This window comes from Enhydra lutris, unplaced genomic scaffold (assembly GCF_002288905.1).
Source record: "Enhydra lutris kenyoni isolate GAN:26980312 unplaced genomic scaffold, ASM228890v2 scaffoldscaffold34, whole genome shotgun sequence".
NCBI classification, from domain to species: domain Eukaryota; kingdom Metazoa; phylum Chordata; class Mammalia; order Carnivora; family Mustelidae; genus Enhydra; species Enhydra lutris.
The window spans coordinates 28,728,306-28,750,838 of record NW_019154118.1 but is presented as its reverse complement, the minus strand read 5'-3'; the positions used below and the strand labels follow the sequence as shown (position 1 = coordinate 28,750,838).

The window sequence follows — 22,533 nt, the reverse complement described above, 5'->3', positions numbered from 1 at the left end:
GTGACCCTCCTCTTCAATGCTTGGCTCAGAAAGGTGGCAAATCTGCAGGCAGGTCTGGATCGGGGCCCATTCAGCTCGCAGGACCAGGACTCGGGGGCCCTGGGGGTCTGCGCTCGGACCCCACTCTCAGGTCAGCTTCTGAGCACACTCCGAACCGCGGCTCATCAAGAGAAGTGTCGGCCCCGGCGGAAATGCTGATTGTGAGATGATTTTTCTAATTTTACGCTTTTTATTTGGAGTAGAATTTTACCAGCAAAGGATTGTGCAAGGAAGCTTTTTTACGGTGGATGGATATTATGTCAAAAGCAAATTACGGTAGACTCACGATGTAAAGCAGAATCTCTTTTTTCCAGGCACTGTTTCGGAGCAGCTGGGAATGGTATAACTTCGTCACTGAACATGACTTCTACATAATAGTTCTTTAACAGATTTGTCTTCCACGTTTACAAAGTTTTTAAATAAGTGTGTGTCTTATTCTTTCCCCTCTAGAGCTGGGTAGAGAGGGCTGAGAAGCAGGCTCTTCTCTCTGACACACTCGACCTGTCAGAGCTCTTCCACCCAGACACGTTTCTCAACGCCCTTCGCCAGGAGACGGCAAGGTGAGCCGAACTCTTGACGCGTCTGTCTCTCTGCTTCCTGTGCCTGTGATCACGTTCCCATCGCTGTTCAGAAATAAACTTACTATTAAATCAAGGGAGTTACGTTATTTCCTAGTACTTGACATTTCTTAACAGGGAACTTTTAGTTTGAGAAATATTGCTTAGAACTATGATATTTTTATTAGAATTGAAAAGGTGAAATTTAATTTTTAAATTGTCGGCGATTGACCTGGATAAGCTGTGTCTGATAGGGTGGGTGGAGGAGCTACTCATAGGTAAAGGGACCAACAGGAAAGAACAGTACGCGTGGGGTTTCTCAGTCTCGCCAGCCACGGTGCATCTCCCCGTGGCGACCACTGGGCCCTGTGCAGAAGCATTTTAATTTTTGCAGACCCCTTTCTCAGACATGCTGGCCAGGCTTACTGGTGGGGAGCAGGGTTTGATAGTTAAGATCAAGCTTTTTTTTTTAGGACACACTTGGATAATCCTATCATATAGACTGATTTTTTAAATAAATTAGAATGGACTAAAAGGTACTTGGAAAAGTAAACGGAACCAGATTTAGTTCTGTGTTGATTCGGGGGCGTTTCCTTGTGTAGTGCCTGGGGGTCATTTCATGTGTCCATGTTTCGGTTCAACTAATAAGCACGATGGCACACTTCCCGCGCGGTGGTCCAACGGGAGGCGGAGGATGGAGCGGCGAAGCCCTGTGTGCCTTAGCGGCAGGGGATCCTGTAGGCCGTTCCTTTACAGATGTGGCGTGAGGTCTAAGATCCTGCGTCGTTTAGGAAATCTGCTTCCATGCACATTGTAAATATTTCAGTTGTAAACGAAGAGGAAAATGTCAGCCTTACTGTCTGTATTTCATTTCCTGAGATGCTTTCTGACATTGGCTGCTTCCATGTTACAGGGCGATGGGCTGCTCCGTGGACAGCCTTAAGTTCGTAGCCTCGTGGAAGGGTCGGCTGAGAGAGGCAAAGCTGCAGATTAAGGTAGGGGTAATTCTGATGCTTATCCAGGCCTAAAAGTAATAATATTGCCAACTTGATAACGACTCTGAAACTCCCGTCGCTGACTTGCTTATCTTAATGGAAGATTAGCCGAAATATCGTATCTCCTATGTGAAAAGTCAAAGTCAAGACTTAGGATGAAGCAGCTTGGACAAAACAAAAATCCTTTCCACTCTAAAAATAAGACTATTAGGGACACAACGTATTGAAAAATTTAGTTTTTGGTAAAAAAATGATACAAATCTTGAAGTTCGGTTAGGTTTCTTGCTCTAAAATTCAATTCAATAAATATTAACTGTACAATAAGGCAAGTATAAAGTTTAGTTTATGGAAAACAGACCCAAGTCTTGTCCTTATGGAGGTAATAGTTTGTGAGTATATTAGTTTGGTGTAAAATTCAAGCCATCTGTGGTTTTTTTTTTTTTTTTTAAGATTTCATTTATTTATTTGACAGAGAGAGAGAGGTCACAAGTAGGCAGAGAGGCAGGCAGAGAGAGAGGGGGAAGCAGGCTCCCCACTGAGCAGAGAGCCCGATGCGGGGCTCGATCCTAGGACCCTGAGATCATGACCTGAGCTGAAGGCAGACCCTTCACTGACTGAGTCATCCAGGTGCCCCCCAGCCCTCTGTGTTTAGAAAGAAAATAACTCAAGCCATGTTTTGTGGCATAAATTTTCTCTGGTGGCTTTCCTGTTAAAACCCCATTGCTTTTAGAGGGGAAAATGGGTCAGGAGAGACTATGGAGTCCTGGAAACAAAGGGAAGGTTTGGAGGGGAGGGGTTAGTCAGGGGAGATGAGTGAGCCTGGTGATGGGCAGTCAGGAGGGCACGTACTGTATGGAGAACCGGGCGTTGTCGTAAACAGTGAGTCTTGGAACACAACATCAAATACTAATGATGTACTGTATGGTGACTAACACGCCACAATGAAAGAATCCATTACTTTTAAAATAATAACTAACTATAGGAACGTACTCATGCACATGTTAATAACAAAACCAGTTCACAGTCTGCAGTGGCAACGTCTCCCAGCGACGGCAGCCTTGGTGTGCAGCCCCGCGCCTTCCAGCCATTCCTCCCCATCCGCACGTGGGGGCCACCTCCCCACCTGCAGCCCGCTGCCCTGACACGGCACGTGGGGCCGGTGGCTGGTGTGTCAGAGGGCCGCAGACAGTTCCCAACTCGTGTCTCCACCATGTCTTCCAGGGCCTCACATGCATTCGGTCTTAAGTCAACCAAATGTACGACTCCAGTTCTTTCTCTTAGGCAGCTTGGGGCAAGTGGCTTTTCACAGGTTCTGTTTACATAGTTGTGCTTCCCGGGTGCACGGTTTTCACTTCCCTAGTGCTCTGTGGCGTACTGTAGAGTCTGTTTATTATGTTTACTCGTTGTCCATCCTAGTCCACTGGAACGAAAGTCCCGTGACACTAGTCATTGTTCGCGTGGTTTGTATCCCACATACGTCGAGCCACGGCTGTTACATGGTGGGCGCTCACTTGAGCCCTCGTTGGGCAGTGGAGTTTGGGCCTTCAGTAGGACAGGCCCTGTGGTGGGGTTGTAGCATCTGCAGTGGCTTTCTGGTGTGCCAGAGATCTATTCATCAGTGACAAGCTGGATCTTTCTCTTTTGGCTCTCTAGAGCTGGCTATACAATTCTCCCCCAGAGCTGAAGAAATCAGAAGGATTTTCTTTCGTCCCATTGTGTTTCATTTTAACCTGAGCTTCTAACCCATGAGAATGACCTTCTCTATCGCTGCTGGTCTGATACTCTGGCCCAGCTGTCTGGGACAGGGAGGGCAGGCCTGTCACAGGAGCCGTGCCCCTGAGCAGGCTGTGTGGTCTCTGGCTGCTGTGAGCCCCACGGATGGTACGGGCCATCATTCTTCAGATGTCCACTGGTATAAACAGCAAGGGAAATGGGTTACATTCGGAGTCAGAGTGTGTTAGTATCTCTGGAACCATGTGGCCTCTGCTCTTACAACATAGGAGTAAAAGTATCTACAACCAGAAAACCCCAAGCTTCTATGTTATGTTTTGTAGATTGGAGGGGAAAGGCGGACAGTTAGTAAAACAATATTCTAATCTTAGTTCTCCAAAAAAGAACCACATGACTTCGAGCAATTATTTCATGGAGTCATCTGAGTCCTTGTCATCTCATTTGTCAATGGGTTTAGTAATGTTTCCTGGAAGACTGAAAACTCAGGTGTGTGGGAGGGTGTGTGTTTGTCCTAGGTCTCTTTCAACCTCCCGCGCCTTAGGCCGAGTCAGCCACGGACGTGTTCAGGCAAGGCTGTAGTTCCCCTCACCGGTCAGTGTCCCCGACCCTCCAGACCTGCTTAAGAGAACACCTCTGTCTGTTGATCCCCAGTCCCTGGACCGTGTTCCTCTAGGGTGTCCTCGCTACTGCTACTGACCTGCCATGGCCCAGCAGGGCTGTGAGGCGCAGGGCTGGGTCTGCCGGCGACAGGCTGCCCACGTGTCCCCACTTGGAGCTGGCCCGTGGCAGGGAGGGGACCTCCCCAGCAGCTCCGGAGGCCCCCGCTGTCCCCCGTACCACTGAGGCTACCACACCCCAAAGGGCAAACGAGGAGGCCTCGGCCCGGTTGGGTCATTGTGTTTCCTGTGCCGCGGGGCTGCTTGGGAAGGCCGGGCCACCTCGTGTGCCCGCATGCCGCGCTTCCTGTGGGGGCTGGGGGAGCTCTCGTCTGCCTCAGGCTGTGTCTCGGGGCTTGTGTTCTGCTCCTGTTGGGCTGCCTCTTTGGCTGGGTGCTCGGCTCAGTGCCCCGCTGAGGAGGAGTAAAGCCTGCCAGATTGTTGATTTGAGCAGCAGGAATCCGTCAGCCTGGAGACTGGTGAGGTCCTCCAAGCTGTCGTTTTCGGCAATGCAGGAAATGTTTTGAGCCTGTCTTCATTCATGCCTCCCTTTAAAGGAGAGCTGCAGGGGAAACACGGGGGACCTTTGTGGAAACCTTTCCAACCCCCGGTATGTTGTTTTACGGTGCAAACGATGCGGTGTTACGTGTTACGTGTTGGCATTCTTACATTTTAGTTTCATTCTCAGGAGTGAGGAGGTCTTTAAATTCCACCGATGACCCTTAAATTTCATGATACGGTAGTCACAGAGGGTGCGGAGAGAGGGGGGAGATTTAGAAGGTGTTTCTTGGAAGTGGCAGGACTGGGCAGTTTGACAGCCCAGGGGAGGCTGGGGGAGCCCAGATGTGTGTTGGGGGCTCAGAGGTGCCAACGACTGAAACAAGGCTCGGCGTGTGCCTTCTCAGCCGGCCGCTGCTCGCTAGCAGAGAACAGTGATGCGCCTCTGTCTCAGGAGCCACCTGTTACAAGGTCAAGTTGGGGCTCTCTCAGCGAGAACCGTGTCTGCACATTTCCAGACAGACTAATTCAGCTTGAAACCTAGAGACATTCTAGCCCTGAAATTAGCAGGTACTTTCGAAATTTTAACATTTTGTCAAGGCCACCACACTTTGTCAACTCTCAAATCGGCCCGAGTGTCATCACGCCAGTGCCGGAGTAGAAAGTGTTAAACTTAGGTCTTCCGTGATTCTGTTTTTATATCAGCGCTCCCACTAACAAACAAGGTGTCTGTCTTTTCTGTGGTACAGCAATCTTGCTGTAAAATTAGCTCTTCAGAATTACTGGTCCAGGCGTACCCCACCGTGACCTCCTCACCTTCACGGTCCCTCAGACCCTCTCCCAGCTACATTCTGGTAAGCCTCTCTGGACTTTAAAGGCTAGAGCACTTCTATTAGCATTGATAAAACCTGAAAGTATTAGGTAATGTTTATAAGATCATTCTGTATTCGGCATCTGGACGGCTCAGGTGGGTAAGTGTCAGACTCTTGGTTTCGGCGCAGGTCATGATCTGGGGGTCCTGGGATTAAGCCCCATGTCGGGCTCCGTGCTCTGTGCAGAGTCTGCTTGGGATTCTCCCACTGCCCCTGCCCTGCCTGGGTATGCTCGCTCGCTCTCTCTCAAATAAAACCTTTAAAGAGAAGAGATTATTCTGTATTTTCTATCAAGTTTGCATTATGAGCCTACAGATGTGGCTCTGAACGCACAGGACCGGCTTGACCTCTGACCTATCTGTTAAGCTCCGGGTAGATTAACAGTGCAGAGACTGAAACGATGAACACTTTTAAAGAAGAAACATGAAACTAATGTTATCTAAATAGTTGTATTTTTATTTTCATAATTCCCTAAACGTACACGAAGGTTAGTGTAGAGAAAGAGAAGAGAGAAGAACTCTTCATTACTCTCCCAGCTCTGCAAGGCATGGGTGTTTTGCCTTCAACTTTCGGAGCTTTATTCTTTTCTTCAAAAAATGATATCAGGGGCGCCTGGGTGGCTCAGTGGGTTAAAGCCTCTGCCTTCAGCTCAGGTCATGATCTCGGGGTCCTGGGCTCGAGCCCCACATCAGGTTCCCTGCTCAGCAGGGGGCCTGCTTCCTCTTCTCTCTCCCTCTCTCTCCTCTCTCTCTCTCCTCTCTGCCTGCCTCTCTGCCTACTTGTGATCTCTGTCAAATAAATAAATAAATAAATAAATAAATAAATAAATAAAATGATATCAGAACCCCAAGCAAGGGGCACCTTTAAAGGTCTCCTTTAATTACACTTTTCTCTCACCCTCTTGGAGAAAGACTAACTTTTGGTCATGTTCCATCATATTTATATTATATTTCAATTAACCTAACATCGACACACCTGCAGTTGTAACTAAATACATTTTAAGCAGTTGTTTCTGAACTACCTGCTAAATAAATAGAGAGGCAGAAGTCCTGTGAACACTGGCCCCGGTCTTCACCTTCTTTATTCTCCGATTAGATACCGTCGTCTTTGTTTTCAGAATACGTGGTGTCCGGAGTCAGGAAAGCCCGTGTGGCCTCGCGGCGTTGGCTAGCGCACAGCGGCTCCTGACATGTCAGACTGCCTGTGGATTTCAGTGGTTTGCTTGTTTCCCTGACAGATGGGCGGCCTGCTGCTGGAAGGCTGCAGTTTTGACGGGAGCCGGCTCTCGGAACATGACCACGATTCTCCCAGCGTGTCTCCCGTTCTCCCGTGCTGTGTGGGCTGGATTCCCCAGGTAACCCCACTCCGCCGTTGGGATGAGATAGTCTCAGCCTTGGCATTTTTTGTTTGCTTTCTGATGTCACCTGCGTTTGAACAAATTTAGAGTCAAAATATCGTATCCTTTATGATTCTTAAAATGTATTGGGCATTTAAAAAATCTTTGTTTTGTTATGGAAAGAATAGCATTATAGTTTCTGATTTCTAAGTAATGTACATCCTGCTAAGGAGAAAAGCCTCTATTGATAATCTGGATTACCGTACAGTATGTTCTTTGTTGCCCAAGTCAGCCACGCAGACATTGAGTGTCGACAGTTTAAGACACATCTGATTCCTAGCAGGCTCTGTCCCTGTGCTGGGATTAGCCAGGGAAAGAAATACTGTGGTTGACACATAACGTTACATGAGTTTCAGGTGAACAACACAGCGATGTTGTGCTCACCACAAGTGGGGCCACCGTCTGTCCCCCGACAACACCGTCCCAGTACCGCGGACCATATGCCCTGGGCTGTGCTGTTCACCCCCACGACTCATTCTGCAACTGGAAGGTGGCACCTCGTACTCCCTCACCCCCTCTGCCCATCCCCCCAACCCCCACACCCTCAGGCGACCACTGGATTGTTTTCTGTATTTGGGGTCTGTGTGTCTATTGTCGATTGGTTCATTCGGTTTGTTCCTTAGATTCCTCATAGAGATGAACCCACATGGTCTTTCTCTGACTTATTTCACTTGGCATAACACCCTCTCCGTTTTTCCATCTTGTCCCGAGTAGCAGGCTCGCTCTCTGTGGCCATGTGTATGTGGACGACATGTGTGTGCACGTCCGCGTCGTCCGTCCATGTGCCGCGCTGTCCGCCTGTCGGCCGTCCGTGAGTGCGCACGTCCTGGCTGTCGTAAGGAACGCCACCGTCAAAAGAGGGATGCGGGTATCTTTTCAAGTTAGTGCTTTTATGTTTCTGGGGTAAATACACAGGAGTGTGATCAGGGAGTGGTTCAGGTATTCCCACTTTCACTTTGTAGGCAGCCTCGCTGCGGTCTCCGCAGTGGCTGCACCCATTTGCGTTCCCAGCAAAGTGCACGAAGGTTCCTTTTTCTCCGCATCTTCACCAACACTTGTTGTTTCTTGTCTTCTTGATTCTGGCCATCCTGACAGGTGTGAGGTTTCAGATCTCGTCGTGAGTCTTTGATACGCGCGTCTGATGCGGGCGCTGTTGAGCATCTTTCCTGTCTGTCTCCGTCTGTGTCTTTTCTTGGAAAAATGTCTGCCCAGATCCTCTGCCTCTTGTTTTAACCAGATTATTTGTTTTGGGGGTTGAGTCATAGAAGTTCTTGGATATTCTGGACATTAGTTCCTTATCAGATGTGTCATTGCACAGATCTCCTTTCATGCAGTAGGTTGCCTTTCTGTTTTGTTGATAGTTTCCTTTGCTGTGCGGAAGCTTTTAATGTTGGTGTCGTCCCACGGGTTTGTTTTTGCGTTTGTTTCCCTCACCTCGGGAGATGGATCTGAAAATGTGTTGCTAAGAGCTTCCTGCCTGTGTTTGCTTCTGGGAGTTAAATGCTGTCAGGTCTCACGTTTAAGACTTTAATCCCTTTTAACTTTATTCTGCGAATGGTGTAAGAAAATGGTCAATTTCATTCTTCTGTAGGTAGCTGTCCAGTTTTCCCAACACCACTTATTCAAAAGATGATCATTTTTTAATTGTGTATTCCTGTGTCCTTTTCCATAGATTAACTGACCACATGAGCGTGGGTTTGTTTCTGGGCTTGCTTTTCTGTTCTCTTGATCTGTGTCTCACACTGTTCTGATGACCACAGCTTTGTCGTAGATCTCGAACCCTGGGATTGTGGTACTTACAGCTTTGTCCTTCTAACATTGCTTTGGCTGTTTAGGGTCTTTTGTGGGTACCTACAAATTTTAGGACTATTTGTGCTAGTTCTATGAAGAATGCTGTGGGTATTTTGATAGAGGTTGCTCTGATTCTGCACGTTGCTCTGAATAGCATGGACATTTTAACAATATTAACTTTCCTAACCCGTGAGTCTGGTGTGTCTTTACATTCGTGTTGTCTTGAATTTCTTTCATCAGAGCTTAATGGGCTTTAGATCACTCAGGTTTCAGCTCCCTGGTTAAGATTTTTCTTAGACTTTTTTTTTTCATTTTGGTGCAACTATAAATGGAATTTTTTCCTAAGTTTCTCAGCTACTTTGTTATTAGTGTGTAAGAATGCAACAGGCTTCTGTATATTCATTTTGTATCCTGCAGCTTCACTGAATTCATTTGTTTTAATGGGTTTTGTTTTGTTTTGTTTTGTTTTGTTTTTGGTGGAATCTGTAGGGTTCCTACCTCTGCTATCATGTCATCTGCCAGCATCGACACTTTTACCTCTTTACTGGCTTGGATGGCATTTGTTTCTCTGGTCTGATTGTCGTGGTTAGGACTGGCGGTATCACTTTGAATAAATGTGGCAGGAGTGCACCTCTTGTCCCTGATCTTAGAGGGAAAGCTCTGTTTCTCACCACTGAGTATGGTGTTAGCTGTGGGTTTGTCCTACAAGGCCTTTATTATGTTGACATATGTTCTTTCTAAATCCCTTTTTTTAATCAGGAGTCTTTATCAGGAGAGGATGTTGAATTTTTTTTTCTTTTTCTGCATCTACTGAGATGATCGTGTGATTTTTAGCCTCCATTTTGTTACCGTGGTGTATGACACTGCATGATCTGCAGATCGTCAAACCATCCTCGCGTCCCCAGAATAAATCCCACTTGGTCATGGTGAGTGACCATTATGTATTTTTGAATGTCCTTTACTAATATTTTGTTGAGGATTTCTGCATCTGTATTCTTTGGGGATACTGGCCTGTAGTTCTCTGTTTTTGTAGTGTCTTTGTCTGATTTTTCTGTCAGGATAACTGGTTTGAATTTGGAAGTTTCCCTTCCTCTTTGATTTCTTTGGGATAGTTTGGGGAGGATGTTAAATCTTATTTAAATGTTTGGTAGACCGCACTTGGGAAGCCATCAGGCCCGGGAGTTTTTGTTTGTTCGGAGTCTTATGGATTACGATTCACTTTCATTATTAGTACTCAGTCTGTTCAGATGTTCTACTACTTAATTCATTCTTGGAAGGTCTGATGTTTCCAGGACTCTCTCCATTTCTTCTAGATTGTTCAGTGTGTTAGAATAGTTTTTCATACTACTGTCACATAGTCCTTTGTATTTCTAAGGTGTCAGCCCTTCCTCGTTTCAGGGGTGATGGTGTATATTCTCTCTCTCTCTCTCTCTCTCTCTTTCTCTCTCTCTCTCTCGGAGTCCAGCTAAAGGTAAATCAGAGAACCAGCTCTTAGTTTCACTGATTTCTATTTTTTTCTAGTTTCATATTTCACAAACTTCCACTCTCATCTTTACTTTTTTCTTCTGTCTACTAACTTAGAGCTTTGTTCTTTTGTTACAGTTCCTTTAGGTGTGAGGTTATATTAATTTGAGGTTTTTCTAGTTTCTGAGGTCGGTCTGCATCACTGTAAATCGCCCTCCTTTAGAATTGCTTTGTCTGTGCAGAGGTTTTCAGATTGTTGTTTTGTAATTTCCATTTGTCTCTGAGTTTTTTATTCCTTTAAGTTCCTTCATTGACCCATTAGTAGCATGTGGTTTAGCTCCCACCTGTTTGTGTTTTGTTCACGTTTTTTCTGATAATTTCTAGTTTCATATCTTTGTGGTCAGAAAAGAAGCTTGATAGGATTTCAGTCTTCAGTATACTTAGACTTGTTCTGTGGACTAACCGGGCATCTCGTCTACAGAAAATCCCGTGCCCCACACAGAAATGGGTTTTTGGTTTTCTGCCTGGATGATCTCTGTGGATGTAAGGGGTGTGTTAAAGTCCCCGATTATTACTGTATTATCTCTGTTAACATTTGCATTTAGGTGTTCAAATGTCGGGTGCATAGATACTCACGACCGTTACTTTCCCTTGCTGGATCCTGTTATCACCGTGCAGCACCTTCTTTGTCTTGCTACGACCTTTGCTTTAACATCTGTTTTGTCTGACATACGTGTTGTTACCTCAGGGGTGTTTTCTACTACCATCTTCATGGCTTGTCTTTCTCCAACTCTTCATGTTCAGGGTGTAGGTGTCTCGGGGTCTGGAGTGGGTCCCCCCACAGGTAGCACAGAGGTGGGTCTTCTTTTGTATCCATTCATTCTCCTGATGTCTGTTGACTGGCACATTTGGACCATTTACAGTTAAAGGAATTATTGGTAAGAATTTATTGCCATTTTGTTGATCATTTTCTGGTTGTAGTTCTTCCTTGTTTCTTTTCATCTTCTCTTGCTCTATCTCCTGGTGACAGAGGACTTTGTACAGCATTAGATTTGACTTTCCCTTTAATTTTTGTGTGTCTCTTGTACATTTGTTTTGAGTTACTGTGAGGTTCCTATATAGGATCCTAAGGTCTCGTGAAGTCTGAACACATTCTAAAAGAACTTCATTTTTACTCAGCTCCTTGATGTTTTCTGTACACACCTTCATACTAGCTTTTTTACATCACTGCTCTCCACTTGTCACTACATATTTGCTGTTACTGATGAAATTTTTTCATTCATAATTTTGTCTGATTATGGTATTTCCTTTTTCCCTTAAAGAAGTCCTTTTAATATTTATTTTAAAGCCAGTTTAATAGTGATCAGCTCCTTTAAGGTCTGTCTGTCTGGTAAACTCTCTCTCTCCTTCAGTTCTGAAAGGTAAACTCGTGGTGTGGAGGACTCTTGGTTCTAGTTTTTTCCCTTCATCACTTAGAATGTATCTTGTGCCTCCAGTGTGGCCTCCAGCCTTTGGGGTTTCCCTGTGTGTAACTAGGTTGCTTCTCTCTTGCTGCTTTGAAAATTCTGTCTTTATATTTAACTTTCAACATTTTATTGTTTTGTTTCGTGCCTTAGCCCTCCGTGGATTCATCTTGTCTGGAGCTTTCTGTGCGTCCTGAGCCCGGATGTTACAAGGGTCTCAGAGGAGAGAGGGAAAGGGGCAGAAAGCTTACTGAAGAGTAGCTCTAAACTTCCTCGCCCTTGGAATGCCCATGTTGTCCAGGAGATCCCTTACCCTGATTTTCTGAACGTCCTTTCTTTTTCCTGGTTGGCTTGGGTTTCCCGTTTCCCTGTCTTCCAGGCACTTGACCCATTCTTCCGCGTCCTCTCATCAGTTGACTCGGCTGTCCTTTTCATTGGTTATTGTATTCCTCGGTTCTGATTGGTTCTTCTTCTAGTTTCTCTTTGTTGAAGCTCATCTACTCTCCTCTCTAGTCTGGTAGGCATCTCCGTGACCATTACTTCACTTACCTCCATTCTAGTTGGTTCTTGAGGTTTTCATCGCCTTCTTTCATTGGGAGCATAGTCTTCTGTTTCGTCGTCTCGCTTGACTTCGTGTGTTCCCATCAGTTAGGCAGACGGTAAGTTCTTCCAAACTGGGTCTTAGGGGTGGTCATCCCCTGTGTAGATGGTGGGGCTGGCTGGCTGGAGTGGCGGCTGGGAAGTCTGGGACCCTCTGTGCGGGGGCTGCCCAGTCACTAATGTGGACAAAGGCGGGGGCCATCCCAGCACGCCTCACCCAGAGAGCGCCCAGGTGGTGCAGGAGCAGCTAGGGTTGCGTGGGCAGTCGTCCTGAGCTGTGCTGCAACAAGTCACCTGCAGTGTGTGCGGGGAGGGGTCTGCCCCTCTGTCAACATGGTGCTGGAGCTCCGGTGACCACAGACTAGAGGTGTCCCCGTGTGTGTCAGACTGGTGGGCTAGTGTCCCAGGGCTCACTACTGTGACTATGGACTGTGCTCCTGCCGTGATGTCAGGGCCTCTCCCACCCACAGAGGGTTCCAGTAGCCCCTCGCCGTGTGGCAGACATTCTCAGGCTGGATCTTTTGTATTCCAGTTGCTCTTTTAAACTGCTGCTGTTCCTCTGTGACCCCGTGTGTCCGGAGCTACAATGGGCGGTGGGCCTGGGGCTTGCTGAGGCAGGGGCTGGTGTGGCCCCCAGACCCTACCCTCCCTGCTGTCAAGGTGGAGGGAACCTAAACCGTGGTCTCCCCAGCCTCCTGACATGGAGAGAGCTCCAGCAGGTGCCCCCTGGTTGGCAGGAGTCCAGGCCTGGATTCTTTCCATTCCAGCTGACCTTTCAAACTGCGGCACTTTTCTTGTGCCCCTGGGCAGAGGAATCTGCTCATGGCCCCTCAGTACTGTCCCTCCCCGCTGTGCTTCCCTGTGTTACCTGGTTCTGCACCCCATCCACCCTCGGGTCTGGCTGCCATGTCCGGTCCGCGCTCAGCTCCGTCGGGGGAGCTGCTCTCCAGAGAGCTTCTGTGCAGTGTCCCTTGCGGACATGAGGTCAGCGTCCTCTTCCATCACCATCGTGGGCGCAGTACAAGAGGGAAGGAAAGAGCCTTAACAAAATCTTATTTCATTACCATTTCCCCCCTTGAAAACCCTCAGTTACTGAAAAACTTTGGAACTTGGGAGACCTTCGCCTTTAAAACAATTGTAGATGAAGTACATGACTTTAAACACAATTTTAAAATCTTAAGTATGAATATCTGTGAATAGACTTTGAAGTTTTATTCTCTATGTGATGTAACATCTATTTCTATACTGCTTACTAGAAGAAAAAGTAGTGCATTGAGTTTTCTAGTAATTATAAATTCCTTTAGAAAACATAAAAAGCAACAGAGTAACTAATTAGGCTCTAGTAATAATTGGCAGTCATGGCTCTGGGACCTAAAAGTGTATCCCCTTCCGCCTCCTGTCAGCTTCATTGTCTCCAGGATTTAGGAAAGGGAGTAGTTAATATTTACTCCAATCAGTCTTCTAACATGTATGTGAACAAAACTGAAAAACTGCATATAGAAGTTAAGGTTGGAGTTTGGTTAGGGTTTCTAAGCATAACACATAAGTTGTATATGCTCACAGAGGTTAATTCAGTTAGGTCCAAATTAAGTGTTAATTCTCTGGAAAACAAAATTAAAAGCATATAGTGACCTAAATGGAGAAAAAAGTAGGACATGTATGGAGGAGTCCAGCAACACAATCAGAGCACGGAGAGTAAGTGGGTAGTGACAACGCGGAAGAAAATGGCCTGAAGGACTCGCACACAGTTGGCCAGAAACCGAACGCAAATCAGGAACGTAGCGTTAGGGCCAATGCCGGTCTGTTGCCCAGTTGTTCACAAAGCAACGTGATGTTACAAGACTCAGAATTATGGCTCCGTGATATCGTACTTGATCACTTCCATCCTATTTTACTTACCTCACTTTACAAACGCCTTAATTAGAAAAACAGCTCTGGCACGACGACTTTGTGCACGCATCAGAGAATGGCACAGAGAGCCCGCTCTGCAGAGACCAGCTAGAGAACAGCGTGAGGGACGAAACAAGGTAACGAAGGGAACCCCAGGCTGCGTGTCACGGCCCGCGGAAACAAAGCTGCAGTTTGGAAAAGTAACGAGAATCTAAAAGGTCCTGCCAGCTGAGAGGGGAGCTGCTGCCCCACACTCTGGGTGAAGGCGGGGGGCACCACACCGTGCACCTCCCCCATCCGCCTTCACAATGCACAGGGGCCCAGAGTCCAAGCGTCAGAGCCAGCTGCTGCCCTCGGTGGGACCCGGGCTCCCAGCCCACATCGTTCTCGGGGTCACACCAAGATCGTGGTGCCAGCACCACGCACACTGAGATGCCCCCGCTCTGCAGTCACTATGTCACCTGTTGTCACACCAAGGGGACAAAGGTGTGTAGTACATACCCCAGAACACTCCAGCACAGAGCCCTCAGAGACCGCTACCCAGGTGCCCCTGCACGGAGCCTGCCAGGAGCCCCTGACTGTGCTGGCTCCTGCTGCCCCCTCAGGCAGCCCCAGGGTGAAGCACCACAGAACACCAAGCCCACAGCCCTATCAAGTGAGTCACCCTGTCACTGTGTGCCCTGAATAGGGAACCCGGGAGCATCACAGCCTGCGCCAGCTTCACCTCCGGGTGCCACACGGACTCTGCCTGAGCTCAGTCTCCAGGAACAACCCCGGCTTGCAACCAGTTCAGTTTGAGCGGCCCTGACGGGGCTTCCCTCACAGAGGACCCCAGGACACCCCCAGCCCACACGCCACTTCGCCTTCAGCTGCTCTTCAGGATGCCCTGCAGCCCCTGCTCCGAAGGCCCCACGACCCCGGCCTGTGCCCAACAAGGTTCCCGCTCGCCAGCTCCTACCAGCAGACACACTCACAGTCCACGCACAGGCAGGCCTAGATGACCACTCTCCTAAGTTCAGCTGTCGCCTAATTCAGAGACACGGAAGGTCCAGCACAATGTGGAGATAGAAGATGATGTTCCTACGCAAAGGAAAAGACATAACCCCACAACGAGAAATAAATGAAACAAGGAAAACAATACATCTGATAAGGGGTTTAAAGTAATGATCATAAAAACACCCACCAGACTAAGTGGAGGCTCTCAGTGACAGCGTCGACAGAGACACACCAGAGTGAAGCCACAGACCAGAAGACGCAGAAGAAAGGATTGGAGATTTAGAAGACAGGGTGAATACTGAACAGTAAAAAGGAAAAAGTATTTTTAAAAATGAGGTTGGAGAGCATCATGGACAACATTCAGCAAACAAATCCAGCAAACAAATGTTCATATTATAGGGGTCCCAGAAGGAGAATAATGAGACAAAGGGGCAGAAAACTGATGTGGAGAAATAGTGATGGAAAACTTCCCTAACCTGGGGAAGGAAACACACATCCAGGTCCAGGAAGCACAGAGAAATCCAAACAAGATGAACCTGAGGAGAACCACACTGTAATACATCATAATTAATATGGCAGAAGGTCGAATTCCTGATCTCAAAGGGAAGGCTGTCAGTCTGTCCTCATTGAGAAGGATATTTACTTTTGAGATCAGGAACACGACAAGGATGCCCACTCTCACCACTCTCGTTCAACATAGCATTAGAAGTCCTAGCAACGGCAATCAGACAACAAAAAGAAATAAAAGGTATTCAGACTGGCAAAGAAGTAGTCAAACTCTCTCTCTTCGCAGATGACATGATACTTTATATGGAAAACCCAAAAGACTCCACCCCCAAACTACTAGAACTCATACCGCAATTCAGTAATGTGGCAGGATACAAAATCAATGTACAGAAATAGTTGCTTTCTTATACACTAACAATGAAAATACAGGAAGGGAAATTAGAGAATCAATTCCATTTCCCGTAGCACCAAAACCCATAAGATACCTGGGAATAAACCTAACCAAAGAGGTAAAGGATCTGTACTCGAGGAGCTACAGAACACTCATGAAAGAAATCAAAGAGGATGCAAAAAGATGGAAAAGCATTCCATGCTCATGCATCAGAACACTAAATATTGTTAAAATGTCTATACTTCCCAGAAAAATCTATACTTTCACTGCCATCCCGATCAAAATTCCACCAGCATTTTTCAAAGTGCTAGAACAAACAATCCTAAAATTTGTATGGAACCAGAAGAGACCCCAAATTGCCAAGGAAATGTTGAAAAAGAAAAACAAAGCTGGGGACATCACGTTGCCTGATTTCAAGCTTTACTACAAAGCTTTGATCACCAAGACAGCATGGTACTGGCACAAAAACAGACACATATAGACTGGTAGAACAGAGTAGAGAGCCCAGATAGGGGCTCTATGGTCAAATAATCTTCAACAAAGCAGGAAGAATATCCAGTGAGAAAAAGACAGTCTCTTCAATAAATGGTGCTGGGAAAATTGGGACAGCTATGTATAGAAGAATGAAACTCAAACATTCTCTTACACCAGACAAAAAGATAAACTTGAAATGGATTAAAGACCTCAACGCAAGGCAGGAATCTGTCAGAATCCTAGAGGAGAACATAGGCAGTAACCTCTTCGACATCGGCCACGGCACCTTCTTTCAGGACATGTCTCCAAGGGCAAAGGAAACAAAAGCGAAAATGAACTTTTGGGACTTCATCAAGATCAAAGCTTCTGCACAGCAAAGGAAACAGTCAACAAAACAAAGAGGCCACCCATGGAATGGGAGAAGATATTTGCAAGTGACCCTACAGACAAAGGGCTGATATCCAAGATCTATAAAGAACTCCACAAACTCAACACACACCAAACAGATAATCACGTTAAAAAATGGGCAGAAGACATGAACAGACACTTCTCCAAAGAAGACATAAAAATGGCTAAGAGATATGTGAAACGATGTTCATCATCGTTAGCCATCAGGGAGATTCAAATCAAAACCACATTGAGACACCATCTTACCCCAGTCAGAATGGCCAAAAAACAACATGACCATAAACAACAAGTGTTGGAGAGGATGTGAAAAAGGAGAACCCTCTTTACACTGTTGGTGGGAATGCAAGTTGGTGCAGCCACTCTGGAAAATGGTGTGGAGATTCCTTAAGAAATTAAAAATAGAGCTGCCCTATAACCCTGCAGTTGCACTACTGGGTATTTACTTCAAAGATACAGATGTAGTGAAAAGAAGGGCCATTTGTACCCCAATGTTTATAGCAGCAATGGCCACGGTCGCCCAACTGTGGAAAGAACCAAGATGCCCTTCAACGGATGAATGGATAAGGAAGATGTGGTGTGTGTGTGTATATATATATATATATTCTGATGGAGTATTATGCTTCCATCAGAAAGGATGAATACCCAACTTCTGTATCAACATGGACGGGACTGGAGGAGATTATGCTGAGTGAAATAAGTCGAGCAGAGAGAGTCAATTATCATATGGTTTCACTTACTTGTGGAGCATAAGAAATAACACGGAGGACATTGGGAGATGCAGAGAAGGGTTTCAGGGAAATCGGAGGGGAAGACGAACCATGAGAGACTGTGGACTCTTAGAAACAAAGGGTTTTGGAGGGGATGGTGGTGGGTATTAAGGAGGGCACAGATTGCACAGTCCACTAGGGGTTATATGTAAACAGTGAATATTGGAACACTTTATCAAAAACTAACGATGTACTATATGGTAACTACCATAATAAAAAATTTAAAAAAATGCTGAACACTATATCCTACAGCTGATATTAATGTAATACTGTATGTTAACTATACTGTAATTAATATGATATCAACATTTAGATAAAGGATACACAGTAGTCCAAATTCTTTGGAATGCAGAAATAGCAGTTCTATGATGGAAATAGATGCCCATACCATCTACCTCAGGAAACAAGAAAAATTTCAAATGAATAACTTACTTTGCACCTAAATGAGCTAGAGAAAGAAAAAACAAAATCCAAAATCAGCAGAAGAAAGGAAATAATAAAAATTGGAGCAGGAATAGATGATATAGAAACTAAAAAACAAAGGAACAAAACAAAGCAATCGAACAGATGAGTGAATGAAAAGATCGTTCCTAGAAAGATTAACCAAATGTATTAATCTCTACAAGAGTCATAAAAAGAGAGGGAGATATAGAAGATGCAAGTTAATAAAATGACAAATGACAGAAGAGAAATAACACCACCACAAAAATATACAATTATGTGATAATATTGTGAAAATTTACACAGCAACCAATTGGACAACCTGGACAAAATAGATAAATTGCTGGAAACACATAACCTACCAAAACTGAAACAGGAAGAAAGTGAAAATCTGAACAGACTGACGACCAGCAAGAAATGGAGTCAGTTATCAGAAGATTTTCAGAAACAAGAGTCCAGGACCAGGCGGTTTCAATGGTGAATTCCACTAAACATTTAAAGAAGAGGAGGAAAGACATCCTAATTCATTCTGAGGCCAGTATCACACAGATACCAAAACCAGACAACGATATTACAAAAAAGAGAGCTACAGGCCAGTATCTCTCATGTCTATGGATGCAGAAATCCTTAACAAGATATTAGCAGACCGAATCCAACACTACATCCTAGAAGTCATTCACCACAATCAAGTGGGATTTATTCCAGGGCTGCGAGGGTGGTTCAGTATTTGCAGATCAATCGGTGTGATCCATCATATCAATAAGAGAAAGGATAAAAAAAAAAAAGTATTTCAGTAGGTGGAGAGAAAGCATCTGACAAAGGACAACATCCATTCGTGATAAAAATCCTCTACAAGGACGCTCAGAGGGAACAGAGCTCCACATGATGAAGGCCTTGTGTGAAAAATTGACAGTGCGCCTCATCTCAGTGGGGAGAAACTGGGAGCTTTCCTCAGGGTCAGCAGCAGGACCACGACATGCACTCTCACCACTGTTATTCGACCTACAACCAGCAGTTCTAGCCTCAGCAGTCAGCCAACAGAAAGAAGCAGAGTGCACCCGGATGAGTAAGGAATCAGTGGAACCCTCCTGGTTTGCAGGTTCTGACACGATGCTGTACGTAGGAAACCCGCAAGACTCCACTGAAAGACTACTAGAGCGGGTCCACGGATTCAGTAAACCGCAGGGTACAAAATCGATACACAGAAATCCGTCGCATTTCATCAGGGACCACGAGACATCACTGCACGCCTGACGGAATGGCTACGATCAAAACCCTAAGAAACAGCAAGTGTCAGTGGGGCTGTGGAGAAAGTCCCATGCGCCATGGGTGGGCAGGTCAGTGGCCACTGTGGGAGACCGTATGGAGGCGCCTCAGAAATTACAAACACGGAACTCCCTTGTGACCGAGCAGTCACACTACTGGGCATTTACCCAAAGAAAATGAAAGCACCAACGTGAGAAACATACATGCAACCCCGTGCTCTTCCAGAGGTGTGTGAACAGAGACGTTGTCTCTGTAGACAGTGGTGTCACTCAGCCATGAAAAAGGACACGATCCTGCCATTTGTGAAAACATGGGTGGACCTAGAGGTGTTCTGCTAGTTTAAATAAGTCAGAGAGAGACAAATCCCGAATGATCTCACGTAGATGTAGAATCTAACAAATCAAAGATACAAATGAACAAAACCCAGAAACAGATCCAGAAAACACAGAGAGCACATGGCGGGTTGCCGGAGGGCAGGGGCCTAGGGGAATGGACAGGTTAGGGAATGACAGAAAGTGCAGCACAGGGAACAGAGTCCGGGATACTGTGATAGCGCTGTGTGGGGACATGCGGTGGCCGTGCTTGTCAGCACTACATGTGGTGGACACTTGTGCCCCTGCAGCCGTGTCACAGTGTCGGTAGAGAAGGCAAGCCCAGACCAGGTCGTTTCCAGCACTCTGGCCAGGGGGAGCCTCGAAGAACTGAGAGCAGGAGCTTGGTTTTCGGAGCTCAGCCTAGGTTTGGAGGTTGGGTGGCCCACACAGCGTGAAGCAGTCGCACTGGCCGGTCCCACCGGTCCCACCGGGCCTGCGGGTGTGCTAGAGTAGCAGGGGGATCTCTGTTTTGCTGAAGAAAGTGCCACATCACCCATTCTGAGTAGTCCCACAGAGACCCTCACCCACAGGTTTCCACGGACCTGCACCCCACTCTTCCCTTAGAGCTGCCGTTTGATGGAGTGGTTTGCGAAGCCTGGCTTGAGGAAGTCGACTGTGGGAGGTGGCACCCTGTTCTGACATCCCACAGGAAGTCACTCAGCTTCTGTCCCGTGTTTCCAGTAAAAATGCTACTTAAGTTTGTCCCCCTCTGGGACCCCCAGGCCTAGACCCGCCCACAGGCACCACGGCAGACAGTTCTCATTCAGAATCAGTCCCATCCCTATGGAAACGAGGATAACAAGGGGTTCCACAAGCCACTCACAAAAACAGTCTTTACATGACACATGGTGATAATGTTTTCATATCAAAGGATCAGAAGACCTATGCCTACAGCTCAGCCTTGTACGCACTCTGGTTTAAGAACAGTGACTATGAACACATTTTCTCTGTGACTTTTGTCCCCCAGACACTTAGGATGGAAGCGTGTCGTTAGTGTTATGTCACTGAAAACGATGTGCCCAGTATCTCACCTGACGCAGTGTGCATGGTCAACCGACATTCTTGACCAAAGAGCCCCGTTCAGAACACTCATTGCTGGCAAGTGGTTGTTTGCTGTTTCGAGAGATTTCATTTTTCTGGAGTTGCATTGCTAAATTGTGTCACTTTTATGTGCATTAAAACTCTGATTTCCTAATAGCTCCTTTTCTTAAAAAAAAAAAAAACAAAACCCCGATGTGTTAGAATAAGTTAGTTGGACTCTGTGCGTAAACTAATGAGAAAAATACAGCAGGGCCACCCGGCCGGCTCCGGTGGAAGAGCTGCAGGGTTGTGGGTTCGAGCCCCACGTTGGGTGTGCAGATTACTTAAAAATAAAATCTTCAAGAAAAAAATAAAAAGCTAATAAAACATACTCGCCAAATACATAGAATATAGTCAACCTGTTTTCTGGTGTTTCATTTTGTTATTTTCTTTGGTTTGTTGGCTGTTTGTTGTCACAGGCTGCCTGCTCTGCCAGCTCCCCTCGTAACAGCACCTGTGCTCTCCTGAAAGTAACCGTGGAACAGTCTTTAGGTGTCAGTGTTCATATATGCCAGATTCTTTTTCCAGCTGGCCTGTGAGCGGCTGCTTGTCGCTTGCCAACCAGATTACACGGCGAATGTGATCTGAGTCTGGGATTCTGAGTCTCCATTTGTAAAATTCTAGAATGAGTCTAACTTCTCTCAGTCTCATTTCAACTCCAAGAAGTAATCCGTCAGTTGAATAAAATTATGTAAGTTCCGTAAACACATTAATCCAAAATGTGAATTGGAAGTATGAACTGGTGATATTTTTCTTTAGAAAATCCATAATTCTAAGCTCCAGTCACAGACTCATCCTAGACAGAGTGTGGTCGATCATTCGCTGCACCCGGATTACAATCCCTGGTACTGTTTCTCTTTAAAGGCTCACGGATCCTCAGAGAGACTGACTTGATCATTGAGACAGGAAATGCACAAGATGACCTTGTAACACATACGAGAGAGCATGAAAGCTACTTAAGATGACTTGAGACATATAAAAAAATAAGTAAATAAATACACACTCAAAAGCCAATTTGAGCGTTCACCCTGAGCCAAGATGGACAATTTAAGTAGCAGGAAGGTAATTACCGCGTTTAACTGAAGCACACCGAGGATGTTTAAATCCACCAATTCCTAACAGCGCTTTTAACAGAGAGAAGGGAGGTCATTAGGCACCTTTACTACATGCTAAGGATCAAATCTATTTTGAAAGCGCAGAAGAACAGCACCAGCTGAACGGCCTCCGCACAGCAAAGGACAGGGCGACCACGGAGAGAACAGGAGAGACAAAGCCCCATCCCGCCACTGCCATCGGCAACCGGAGGCACAGCCCTGAGGGCCTCTGCGCAGATGCGTCCACCCTGGCACCCAGAGACAGAAGCCGTGGTTAGGGCGGCTGCAGTGTCCAGGACCCGGGCCCAGAGCGTGTGCCCGACCCCGGGGGCCTGTGGCAATCCTGTGGATTGGGAATGGAGTCGGCAGGTAGCACTAGTTACGTTCCCTCCGTCCCGATGCTACGGGGGCCCAGGGCCTGGTCCCGCCTCCTTGCTGCTTGAGGCACGTGCCCACGCCGGCCCCAGACACCCCTGAGGCACCGGAAAAGGGCAGTTTAATGAAGAACAGCCGGAACAGAGCCAGCCCTGGAAGAGTCGCAGGGCACCGTCTGAGGTCACAAGGACAGGTGACCCCCTCACCTTGCCGGCATAGACGGGAGCCGGGCATGGAGGCCCTGGCCAGCCAGCTGCCTCGGAGAGTCCCAGGACTTAGCAGATAGACACAGAACACTGCACTAAAAATCAGCATAGTGCACATTTTCACTCCAAATGCCCATGGAACGTTCTCCAAGATGGATCACATGTTAGGCCATAAAACAAGTCTCAAGAAATTAAAACAATG

At 46.5% G+C, this 22,533-nt stretch overlaps 1 protein-coding gene across 1 annotated transcript in view; it reads left to right on the top strand.

The window, feature by feature from the left end:
* The window catches only part of LOC111153786 (dynein cytoplasmic 2 heavy chain 1), a 309,334-nt gene that overhangs the window by 275,144 nt on the left and 11,657 nt on the right, over nucleotides 1-22,533 (top strand). Inside the window, 3 exon segments of the mRNA XM_022513025.1 lie at nucleotides 490-599; nucleotides 1,510-1,591; nucleotides 6,586-6,702. Coding sequence (XP_022368733.1) covers nucleotides 490-599; nucleotides 1,510-1,591; nucleotides 6,586-6,702 — 309 coding nt within the window.